Genomic DNA, 13,188 nt, shown 5'->3' on the forward strand with positions numbered 1-13,188 from the left:
GTCAGTTAACTTTCACCACCACTTGGAGGAGAGACATGGAAGTGCCTAGACAAAGAGAAGGAGAAAGTTAGGCATGCGCCAATGGGCCAGAGCCTGCGGAAAGGAAGGTGGGGTCTTTGAAAGACCTCAGCAATGTCACATAAAGCTGTTACCTCAGCTGCAGTTCTCTCCCCCACAACAAATTAAGTAGCAGGTGGCAGCCGTACATGACATCACGACTCAGAGCCCCCAAAGAATAGAAAGAGGGGATCTAATAATCTGATATCTCATAATGAACTTTAGAGAGGAAAACAAATAGCCGATATTTGAGTTTCACACCCTTATGTTTGATTGGAACACTGGCTGGTTTCGTTAGTATATAGAGAAGACTGGGTTTGTGTTTCGTTCATGTAGATCTTTGGTAAATATTTTGATTCTACAATAAACCACGATCTGTGTGTAGGACTCTTCCTCAGAAGAACAAAAGAATAATTGCAGAACAGTGGTAGCAAGTAAATTTAACCATAAATAAAAATATAGATGTCATGTCGTCTGAGGGCTGAAGGTGTAGTGTGAAGGTTTCTCTTTAAAACAAGAATACCTGGTGTGGAGTTCTCCTTTAACATAAGGAGTAGAGATCTATAGTTTGGAACTGAAAGACCAAAGCTTTAGCTCCGCCTGTGTGTTTTATATGGAGCAGTTGTGTCCGTTATCGGCGCACTATAGATTCATAACCCACTGGTACCAGCCCATTAGACCTGTGGCCCCCGGTTTTCTGACTGGGGCAGAAGTACCAGTATTTGCTCTGTGTGCGCGAATGAATGGGCGAGTGTCTCGCCATCTAGTGAGCGGCTTGCAGTATGCATGTGGGACCATTCACTACAAGCCTGTTTTTTGTTTTTTTTTAATTTAAATAATAGACAACTATTCCCCCACCAACTATTTAAAAGCCACTCCCATTCAGGAACAGAGATAGAACATTAATCCAAAAAACAAGACACCACAAGCCAAAACAAAAATCAGATATTCACTTACAGACTTTACAGTCACTGCAGCAGTCGAATGTATCAGTCTGCCAGGAATTACGTGCAACAGAAGCAATACCAAACTGGGGCTGACTCGTAACAACATGGGACGAGGCCATTTTTAGTTTCACTAAATCAGTTTAGAAGTTTACAGCCTGGAAGAAAAAAATAAAAGGAACATGTTAAAAAGCTCTGTTAATGATAGCAGAGCTGCACAGTCAGGGTATCTCATTCATTGTGGGGGTGCAATGAGGGGAATGCTACTCACATTGCTTTGTGAAATGGCACCATGTTTCCCACTTCATTAGAAGCAATGCTATAAAGCCTGGATAGTTTTGGTGGACATCTTAGGCCAAATTGTAGCCAATGGGGTTAGCCCAGGGACAGCCCAGTTTCTTCAGACCAGGTTATGAATGGGTAAAGTTTCAATCTAAAAGCATATTTTCCCCTAACATCACATTGGGGAGTAGTTAATTCCTGATTCAAAGGAAAGGGTGCCCCTATCTAAATGGCCAATGTATTTTCCAGCAGCATCTCACAGTTGCTTGGCCATCTCCAGGTGACTTCAGACCTACACTGACCCTACTTGGCATGTGTGATCTGAGACCATCACAAGGCAAAATACTACAGACACCGTGGCAGAAACAGGAATCTCTCCTGCTGCTGTTCTCAAAGACAGGGATTAGCCCTCAAATCAGGGTTTTCTTGCTGCTGCTGACACTTAGCCAAACACTCAGATTTCACGCAGTCCTTTACTCTGGCAAATTCCCTTTGCCTTCCATGGTGGTTTGCCCTAAATCAGGAATGATTCTGGCAACCATAAACAGTTTTTCATACATTTTTAGACAACAGCGTATAGTATTGTACATATGTAGAATATATTGTACCCATTATAAATGTACATAGGAAAGGCACACCAACTTAACAAATCACCTAAGTCTGAAAATGTTGCATGATGACAGTTACTCAGCTACTATTGTTACACATAACACCTAAGATTACTATCAATGAAAGATTAAACAAAACATTTTTCTCATATTTTAGTTTGCTTACTTTGTACATTTAATTGTAGTTGGTTTAACTGTTCCCCTGTACAGTCAGACACTCATTTCCCCTTGGTTTTTCTGTGTGTCTTTCACTCAGTAATATAGGGGAGGAGCGCACATTTAAGCAATAAGAAAAAGCGATTGATTGTAAAACAACAAAAAGTAGCGAGGGCTCTGAAACAAGCACTGGTTCAGAAACTACGTTCAATTAATTTTGTAAATCAATTAGTTTTATAGTTAGTGTCCCTTTAGTACATCTGGATTTTATTTGATACCATATCAAAATACATATTTTCTTAGTATGTTTGAATGGCATTTATTACTGGGTTTTCACAAAGGAAAAAATGGTCACTCTCCTTCTCATAACTGCTGTTCTTCAAGAGGTGTTGCATATGTCCATTACACCATAGGTGTGTGCACTGGTGATGGAGAGTTTTCCCTGCTCGTACCCATAGAGGAGGTCCCACCCACAGCCAAGCTCCCTCCCGGTACTTCAAAGTCAGGGTATAAAGGGCAGAGCCACTCCGCCTCCTCCTCTTCCCCCAGTTCCTTTGCACCAGAAGCCAGTGGTAGACTCCGGTGCCAGGGAAGGAGGATGGGTCGTGTAATGGACACATGCAACACAACTCTTGTTCTTTGAAATATGAGAAGGCGAGTAACCATTTTTTCTTCTTTGAGTGCTTGCATGTGTCCGTTATACCAGGTGACTCCCCAAGTATTACCCCAGGACGTGGGGCACGGAGTCTCAACAAAAGAGGAACTGCAGGACCGCCTTTGTGTGTTTGTGTCCTCTCTTGATGCAGCAGACAGTGCATGACGGCTGGTGAAAGTATGAATGGAAGACCCCATTGCTGCTTTACAGAGGTCCATAACTGAGACATGTGCCAGTAATGCTGCTGAGGTCAAATGAGCACTGATCGAGTGCACTCTGAGTTTTGCAGGCAGTGCTACTCCTTTGGCATCACAGAAGATTGTAATGCAGCTGGTGATCCATTTCTAGAGCCTCTGAATGGTAACCCGGTGGTCTCTCATATGTTCTGCATGAGAAACAAGAGCTCAGAAGTAACCTGAAAAGACTTTGTTCTATCTAGGTAAAATGTCCAAGCTTGCTAAACGTCCAACGTGTAGAGCCTCTGTTTGTCCTTGTGCATACACAGCTTCAGAAAGAAAATTGGCAAGTAGATAGACTGATTCAAGTGGAAATCAGACACCACTATCAAGAGGACCCTGCCGTGTTGTCTCACTTAAGCCTTGTCTTTGTAGAACACATCAATGTGTTCACTTCTCCCACCCTCAAGGTGGTGGTGATGGCCACTAGGAAGTTTATCTTTGCTGACAGGTATAGAAATTAGCACAATGTTAAGAGTTTGAAAGGAGGGCCCATTAGCACAGACAACAGTAGATTAAAATCCCAGGAAGGCATTGGTCTCTGATAGATGATTTCTGCCGATCAGAAACCTGGTCATGACTGAGTGATTGAAAACAGTCTTACCATCTACACAAAGGTGAAATGCCAAGATGGCTGCCAGATGTACCAAACAGAACTGCGGGCTAGACCAGACTCCTTAAGGACAGTCGAGAATTGATCGAATCTTTGTCCGAGTTGGGGATGCATTGTGGGAAGCTGCCCACATGGAAAAACATTTCCAGTTTTACTAAGCTAAGTACCTCACGCGGATGGCTTCCTGATATTAAGGAGCACATTCTGGACTGCTGCAGAGCAATGTGCCTCCTCTATATTCAACCACTCATGAACCATGCCATAAGGTGCAGTGCATGCAGATTCAGGTGCAGCACCTGGCCATGATTCTGTATCAGTAGGGCTCTGGTTACTGGTAATCGTAAAGACTCGTGAGTGGACAGTTTGCAAAGGTCCGAATGTGACCCAAGCTGAATAGCATGTCTGTCTTGGCCAGGCTGGAGCTATAAGGAACATTCTATCCTGAAAAAAGAAAAGGAGTACTTGTGGCACCTTAGAGACTAACCAATTTATTTGAGCATGAGCTTTCGTGAGCTACAGCTCACTCACGAAAGCTCATGCTCAAATAAATTGGTTAGTCTCTAAGGTGCCACAAGTACTCCTTTTCTTTTTGCGAATACAGACTAACACGGCTGTTACTCTGAATTCTATCCTGAGCTTGCTTGAGCTTGAAAAGGACCCTAGGAATCAGGGACACTGGTGGGTGTGTAGATAGAAGCTCTTTGTTCCATTGAAACAGGACAGCGTCTGATATTGATCGTGGGCTGTGACTTTCCTTGGAACAGAAACAGGGACCCTTCTTGTTCTTTCATGTCAAACAGATCTACAGATGGGAACCATCCCCCCCATATTGAACTGCCACGCTAGATCATTCATGTTGAGAGACCACTTATAGACCAAACTGAAAGACTTGCTCTGACGATCTGCCAGGCCATTTTGAAGTCCCAGCAGGTGTGATGGCTTGAGAGTGACTGAGCTCCAAATGCACCCATTGCACAGCTTGACATTCTCCTGTCCAACCTGGCACCCCACTGTTTGTTCACATAAACCAGGGCTGTGGGACTGGCGGTGAGCATGTGGATAGCCTTGCCCTGAACATGAGGCAAGAAAATATTTCACATAATTCAAGGACATTTATGTGCGATGTGGCCTCATGGGTTGTCCACTGTCCTTGAGCCTGAAGATCGCCAGATGTACTCCCCACCCGATAGCTGAGGCATCCATTTACCAGTCATGGTAGGAAGAGGGGGAGAAAGTGGGACTCCCCTGCACAGGTGTTCTTGTCTTACCCACCACGTCAGAGATGATAGTACCCTGTCCCGGATATGCACCAGCTTGTCTAGGTGATGAATATGAGGGTGATAAACTGACTTGAGCCATAGCTGCAAAGCTCTGACGTTCAGCCTGGCGTGAGGATTGACACATGTACATGCTGTCATATGACCTAAGTCTGAGAGACTCCTCATAGTGGTCTGGGAATGGTTCATGAGCGGGGATGCACAGAAATCTCCTAGTGTGTGAAATCTGGAAAGATGCGGGGAAGCCCTGGCCAAGGTTGAATCCAGGATTGTCCCCAATTAATTCCATCCCCTGCAGAGTCATTAAGGTCGATTTTTCTTTGTTCTGTTTCAGGTCCCGGAAGTTGAACAGACAGGGTTTGGTGTACAATGGCCCATACCTGGTGTACGTAGTGACTATGAACCAACCAGTCGTCCAGGTGAGGATACATGTGGATATATCCTTTGTGAAGGTAGGCTGCCGCTATTGCCATGCACTTGGTAAAAACTGTAGGTGCTGATGACAGACTGAAGGGCAGAACGGTGAATGGTTGTCTCCTATGATGTACCTCAGAAACCTCCTGTGGCCAGGATGGATCACTACATCGATATAGGTATCCTGTAAATCAAGGGCAGCATACCAGTCTCCCAGATCCAGGGAAGGGATCATCATAGTCAGGGATATCACATGGAACTTTATCTTCTTGGTGTATTTGTTCAGGTTCCAAACATCCAGTATGGGCCTGAGCGCTCCTCTGGCTTTGAGTATTAAGAAATATCAGGAATAAACTCCCCAACACTGATGACAAAGGGGCACCTCTTCTATCACTTCCAAAGAACGTACAGCCTGCAATTCTTGCCTCGGCATGGGCTCATGAGAGGGGTCTCTGAAGCACAGTTGCCAACTTTCACGTGGTAAATAAGCACCCTGACTTTCACAATAAGCCAAAAATCAAGTTAATCCCATTTCAAAACAAGGCCAAAACAAACCAATCCCTAAGAACCCCAACGCCATATGTGACCAGATCCCCACAGTGTGCAGTCTGGGACTGTGGTGGGCCCGCTGTGCATCTCTGACTCTCTCCCCACTTGCCTCTGCTTGCCCCCCCTTACCCCTACTTGCCAGGAACCGATTAAAAAAAAGAAGCAACAAGCTACAAGCCAAAAACTAGCCAACAAGCAACTCCAAGCCAATTAAGCCAAAAAGAAGCCCAATTTCTGCATTTTTTTCACAGGTTTGGCATGTCTGCCCTGAAGAGGGATTGGGTAGGAGCATGGAGGTGGGCTAGAGAGCAGTCTGGAGAGTGTATCCCAATTCTACCATGACTAGAACCCACTTGTCCAATGTAGGAAATGGGACAATCTGTCCCGGAAAGGTGGAAAGGGCCAGTTGAGATCTGGGTCAGACAGTGCGCTGTCCTCAACATCAGAGTCAAAATGACTGCTTTGAGGTCTGTAGCTTCTGGAATGAAGAAGATGAGGAAGTAGAAGGAAGTGAGGAAGTGGCTTCCTCCTGATCGGCCTTTACCACCTCTTGGACAGGTCAGGCTGGCAGAAGGGGTAGCATTGCTACCTGGACTAATATGGAAGGTGATGTTTTGTCCTCTTCATTGCTGGCGTATAAAGGCTTAGAGACTTCGACACCACTCTTGAATCTTTTAGCGTGTGTAACGCCTCCTCTGTTTTAAATGCAACTAGAGCACATGCCTCAAAAGGGAGGTCCTCAGTTGTTGCACAGATCATCCTGGGTGCAGTCCTCTGGGATTCCTGGGGCAGTGCATCGTCATGGCCCCGGCTGCAGAATCGGCCAGGTCTAAACAAGCCTACAGAGAGGATTGAGACGTGAGGCATCCCGCAGAGACTAGAGACAAGAAGTGCTCTCCAGAGTCCTCTGGAAGCTTGCCAGCAACGGAGCTACTTCCTCCAGGTCCAGACTTAGGGAAAATGGCGCCCTAGGCAAATGTGTATTTGGGTGGTCTTTCTTTGAGTTTAAGTACAGATACGCAGTTCTGTCACACACCTTGAGTTTACTGGAGAAGCTTTTCAGTTACACTAGGGACTCGGTGCACCTACAGCAGAAACCAAGGGGGGGGGGGGGGAAGCAGCCTGTATGCTCAGCTCTAGCTTTTTGTAGCACCTGAGCCTCTGGCACTCTGCCATCACTAATACGACATACATCTTTGTGACCGAACAAGATTGCGGGTGAAGAGATCACTGCATCTTTCAAGAGGGCAGAAAATAGGTGAAAGGAGGATAGAGCATCCTGAAAACTGCAAGCAACATATGCCTTCTCTTAAAACATGGATAATTCCAACACACATAGGATAGAAGTTTCCTTGAATTCTTCTGAAATCTGTTTCACAACCACAATATCATTAGTAAGATGTACTTGGTCTCCACTGATCATTTTGAAATATAGGCAGCCAAATTTAAACTGTAGCGAAGTTCATTTTTCAGTAAAATCAGCCTCAAACTTTCTGGGAAATATCAACTTCAATATATTTTTACAATCTGAACAGTGCCAGGCAAAAAGAACCAAACAAAAAAGACTTTCTGCTTTTCAGCTTAGGTGCATAATTTTGTCAAATACCCACTAACAGGATTTACAGCATATTTCATTTTACCTTACTTGGTTTGCTGAGCAGAAAACTAAACATTTACACTTTTTAATAACTTCCCTTCCCAGAAATAATCAACTCAGCAGCTAACAGCTTTTGCAAGTTTTAACACATTGAACTTTGCCAAATTCTCTCTCAAACTAAACAAAGACATATGCACATACCACTTGCAGAGCAGTCTTGGAGAGAGAGATCAAGAGATCGCTTTTCTTGGTCCAGCTTCAACCAAGTCCCTTATATATATATATATATTCCATATCCTACACAAATTGCAACATGTAAATTAACCAGGTGGCTTTCCAAAATTGCTATTGGCTACTTGTCATCAAGGAATTTAATTATAGGATATCACAAATTGACCTGAAAAGATATTTTGTAAGAACAGTCACCTGTTTTTCCATCACAAAATGACGTTTGTTAAATACAAAAGAAATTATGCAATACCAAGGGTAAGCTTTAATCTTGCAAAACTCAGAATTGAAATCTGTTCACATAGTAACTCAAGTCCCTTGTTACATTTTGAATACAAGGAGTACTTGTGGCACCTTAGAGACTAACCAATTTATTTGAGCATAAGCTTTCGTGAGCTACAGGTTAGTCTCCAAGGTGCCACAAGTACTCCTTTTCTTTTTGCGAATACAAACTAACACGGCTGCTACTCTGAAACCTGTCATTTTGAATACAGATTGTCAATTTTGCATATATACACAAGAAATGTGGTTGAGTTACAGTTATTATAGAAAACGAAACTTAAAATGTCCTGAGTTTGGTGTGATTAAAACCACTGTGAAAATTGGCTTTTTAATTAAAAAAAAGGAAGCAAGGGGTTAAAAAAAAAGTTCCAACAGAGAAAGAACGAAAGAAAATGAATGGGAGAAAGAAAGGGAGAACAGAAGAAATGAGTGCGTAAACATAAAATGATAATCGGTAAAAATTTTGACACAAGTGGACTGATTCTTTATACCATCAGTTTTACACTGGTTTGACTCTACAGCCTGCAGTATTACTCCCAATTTACACTAGTGTAAGTCAATTGAGAACTGGGGCCATAACACTTACATTAAGCGCACATTTGTGATTAAAACAAAAATTAAAATTTCTGGAATAATTGTTACAGTCCAAAAAATAAAGACCGGTGCATTTCAAAATGTTTGTTTACCGTTTTAACACGTCTAGCTCCAGAGCTGCTACACCGAGTAAGTTGAAATTCTGCTCTGGAAGACCAAGATTTGGATTTTCCAATGCTCCTACATGACTTTCACGAGCACCAGTCCAACTGAAAGTCAAGTCAATGGAACTTGTGCTCCTAAATCCTCTAGATAGTTTTGAAAATCCCAACCCAAGTAACCTGATTGTATCTGCAGAACTCCATGGGGGCGTTTACAAAGGAGATGGAATTCATCTTCCATCTCAGAAAGAGGCTGTGGGGCATTAATTCAGCCCCTTGGGAAGATTTCTGCACCGCTACATACACAATCACAGATCCAGTATTCCTAATCCTTGAATACATTAGCCTACTCAGACCTAAGACATCTACAATCTCTGGCTGTACAAGGTTTACGTGGTCTAGGGGGGCCTTCAAGCCTCCATACCAAGGATAAATTTCAGACAGTTCAGCACACTGACACTCTTTATACCAGGGTATCTACATATATACCTGCAGGGTCATCATCTGGGAGATCAAGGAGATTTGTAGAAGTAAAACCATGAACTTCAAGGAGCTTGAGATCTTGCTCCCTTCCCCCGCCACACCCACACCCACCATTACATAGAGAATAGATGGGGACAGAATAGTTGAAGCTGACCTTTAGGGTAACTGGGATCTGGTTTGCAAAAATGTATACATATGTTCTCTTACATACTTTTCATTAACTTCCCCCGACCCCCAAACCTTCTCCCTTTGAAGACTGCTTTGAAAATGTAAGTCTACTTAAAATTTTAAATCAATCAGCAGGGCTGAGAGCTCTCACATTTTCCCTAGAGATCACTGGTTATCCATGCCAGTACTGGCCTTTCAGGTTTGTAAGGCCACTCACACACCATGGTACCTTAACTACCTAAGCTGCATCTCTCATTACTGTCAAAAGGTACAGGTTTAAAATCATGCAGTAACGTCAAGTTCTCATACCAAGTATAGCTGAAGATACTCCTTCAGCACTCCAATCTGGGGGTGGGGATTATACGTACCACCGGGAAAGTTAATACACAAAAATCCAATTTTAGGAAAAGAGGGAACATTTTGGATGGATCTATCCACTTAAAAAACCCCACCCAGCTGGTTTGAAGCTGCAATTTCAAGGATTTTGACATGAACACCTTCAAGCCACCCATCCAGAGTAGACTGCTGTATTTAAAACAATCCTGAGAGTACATGGACATTGTCAAAGACTTCATTTTGGGTTTGCCTACCATTCTTCATATGTGACAGGGTGTGGTCTGTCTTCTTAAGGCGCTAGTCAGATTTGATTTTGTTTTCCTTAAGGATTTAGGTCACTCTCCTGTTCGGAGTTTCCTTGTTCAGCGTGGCATTGGTGTGAGTGAAATGGATTGGAATGAGGTGCAACAGGTAGAGGCTTCTTTTGTTTCTTCCTTCTATTAGCTGCAGCAGCAACATGTCCTTTTCTTCTCACAGAGCCAACACAAGTCGAATAGGACATGCACCAACGGACAAGTTATACTGATAATTACTAATGATTTGGAGACTGAGATGCAACGCGTTAATAACGGAGAATCTGGAACTTGGGGAAACTATTTTTAAAAGGCCAGAATCCTCAATAAAATAGAGGCTACCAGAAAGCACTGGTCTAGATTTGGCTAGTAAGCCAAAAGTTTAAACTGGTACTGATAAATAAACAGGGGTTATGTATTTTGTTTTGTCCTTTTCCCCAAGATGAGGATGACAAATGAAATTCTCCACCCGCCTCCAGAATACCAGGGGGGGTTTGTTTGTATTTTAAGGAAAGAACAAACCAACTGAGCCACTCGAACTGTGCTATTACCTTAACGATATTCTTTCAATAGTTTTGTCTTTTCCTCCACCCCCCTCCCCCTTTTTTTTTTTTTTGACAACATGGGAGCAAGAGGGAACCAATAGTTCTAAGGAAGCTAAAAGGTAACATAGCTTTCTCTCTCTCCTTATTGGTGACCCAGGATCACCAATGACAACACCACAGCTTTGAGTAGATAGCTTAAAAACCTAAAACCGCAGCTACCCTTTTATAGATGCGCACAATACCTTAATTAGCAACAGTTAATTTAAAGGCAGATCTAAAGTCTCAAAGTCCCTGATATCTAGAGCACACACCACTTAATATTTTAAAAAACACAGAACAAACAGAGGACAAGATAGAATTTACCTAGCTTTAGAAAAAACTTTGCCCAAACAACTAAAAGCCACCAGGAAAAACAAAACTGTCATGAGTTGCTAAAATATACTGAAATACTTGGAGACATGTTATGTATGACTTGATTGAAAAATGCATCCTTAGTGAATAAGATTCTTAATTTGTTTACCTTTTGCTTAAAATATTTTGTTTGTTCAAAGAGTAAGAGAAAATTACTTTGTTTTGAGGAAAAAATAATTAACAAAAGATTGATAAAAGTAAGATGGAAAAGTTATAAAAACAACAGTCAGGCCTAAGCCTGCAATGAACTCAGTGCAAACAGATCCGTGGACCAATGGGCTAGTGGTTTCAATGGGACTCTATGTGGGGGCAATGGTTTGCCCACAAGAACTTGGTTGAGCATGTGGTGCCTTACTTACAAGAACTGTCAGAGCTCATTACTTCCGGAAACTACACCTGCCTCATCTAAAAGAAATGTCAGGGAAGTGACTCAGCCATTTTCCTGTAATAGGTGTGTCTGCTGTTCCTTATATACAAACTAACTCCAGAAGTTACACAGTACATTCTCTTTAGATAGTTTAATTACTGAGGGAATGACAGGCTGGCTGAGCAGCTTCACTTGTAAATCACGGACTACTGAAAGTCACAATCAATGAACTTACTCCTGTGAGAGGCTGACCACCCTCAACCCTTTGACTTCAACAGAATATTAATGCACCCAGAACCTTGCAGGATACAGCCCTGAATTAAGAGCCAATAAAAGAACTGTTAGACCACCCACTAAATGATGTAATTCATAGTAGAAACAAATAAAAATACTAAGTAGTTCTCACCTACATATTTGTCATCCCATTATTACTTTTACTGTGCCCAAAAGCATGTTAGAGGCTTTACAGAACACAGGGAAAGACAAGTCCTTCCTCCGGAAATCTTACAATCTTCAAGAGTAATAAACACAAAGGTGTGAAAGTAAGACACAATTAGATTTGTAACATCAAACAACTTGAATGGCAATGTATGCTTTTTAATAGTTCTGGGCTATTTTGGGTTTGTTTTTATATACAGCCCATATTCCAATCACTAGTTCTTGCCAGATCAGCTCACTTTGTCTAAGCAACGCTGCAGAAGTTTGTTTTCAAAAGGGATTTAAAAAAGGAAAAAATTGAGGCCCATGAATAGATTCCAGGAAAACATTTCCACATGGCTTCGAATGATAGCTGGCCAATCACACAGGGAAATACAGGAGAATTTTCCAAGTCATTCTTCCACTTATTACCCCGAACCAAAATATAAATGCTTCTAAACTTGTCAGGATAAAAAATGCTTTACTGGAGCTAAATATTTCATGCAAAAAACTGCTGCAAAAATCAAACCATGAAAGCTTCACACAGCAGGGTTTTATTTTACATTACAAAATTACTACATTTTCACATGACCTCTGAGAAACCTACTGTGAGCGTTACAGACTGCCAGGGCAGTAGCCAATATTTTACAAAAGATTCCTTGCAAGAGGAAGGACAGGGATTTTACAATAAAAGATCATCACAAGCAGCTGAGAAGCTTAGTTGTCAAGACCACTGCTAGTTCAGTCTTTAAAGTGTATTCACAAGGCACACACTAACAATAATCCTGTTTGCTAAAGTACCTTCTTAAAAACAGACTCTTTGGCCAAATACTTTAATTAAACAAAACTAGTAGCAGTTGTGGATAAGGTGCTTTCACTTTTGAATACAGTATCTTTTTAAAATGAAGACTAAATATCAGGGTTGATTGCATTCATTTCTTTGGGATTTTTTCTTTTCCTTAAATTTCCAGTTACAATCCCTATGAAAAGTAGAAGTCCCACTGTGCGGTTAGAGGTAAACTTCTTCCAACAGTCTTCAGGTTTGTGTATGTCCAAAGTGTAAATCTGTGAAAGTACAATATAATGTTCTTTTGTTATTATCTATAGTACCACAAACATGCCAGACACTTCAGAAAAGACACACGTCCCTACCTCAAGGGACTCACAACGAGCTCCACACAGGCTAACTTCGGTGCCTCCACTGGATTAGATACAGACACAGAGGTCTGCCTAAATGCGCTTGACAAATGGATGAAGATATATCAGAAAGGTACAGAGAATGAGTAACATGTATGGATACTAAGGACCAGATTTTTCAAGGTATTTAAGCACCAAAAGATACAGACAATAGGTGCACAGTGTATTATCTGTACCTTTAAAAATCTGGCTCAAAGATTCAATACAAACACACACGTAAGAATACAAGAGTTCACACGAAAGGGGTTCTCAAATTGTCATCCAAAGAAAACTCCCAGGAGACCTGCAACAGCAGCTGGAAATAAGGTTTAGCCAGCCTAGTTGCCTCCACTGTGGGCCACTGCTACTTAAAATGATGAGAGAAAACATGAGCTGCCA

At 42.1% G+C, this 13,188-nt stretch overlaps 1 protein-coding gene across 2 annotated transcripts in view; it reads right to left on the reverse strand.

Annotated features, from left to right (window-relative positions):
* Nucleotides 1-13,188, reverse strand: part of COQ2 (coenzyme Q2, polyprenyltransferase) — a 25,562-nt gene continuing 12,374 nt past the window's right edge. Inside the window, exons 7-8 of one of the 2 annotated variants that reach the window (XR_007356364.2) lie at nt 1,015-1,159; nt 1-45 (exon numbers count right to left, since the gene is read on the reverse strand). Coding sequence is in view for 1 of the 2 variants with exons in the window: in XM_048847852.2 (XP_048703809.2) it covers nt 12,523-12,678 (156 nt within the window). In the remaining variant the exon portion in view is untranslated. Of the gene's footprint in view, nt 46-1,014; nt 1,160-12,146; nt 12,679-13,188 lie in introns of those variants that run through there. The other variant, XM_048847852.2, reaches the window with a different exon arrangement.

The sequence above is a fragment of the Caretta caretta genome, chromosome 4, assembly GCF_965140235.1.
Source record: "Caretta caretta isolate rCarCar2 chromosome 4, rCarCar1.hap1, whole genome shotgun sequence".
Classification (NCBI taxonomy): Eukaryota; Metazoa; Chordata; order Testudines; family Cheloniidae; genus Caretta; species Caretta caretta.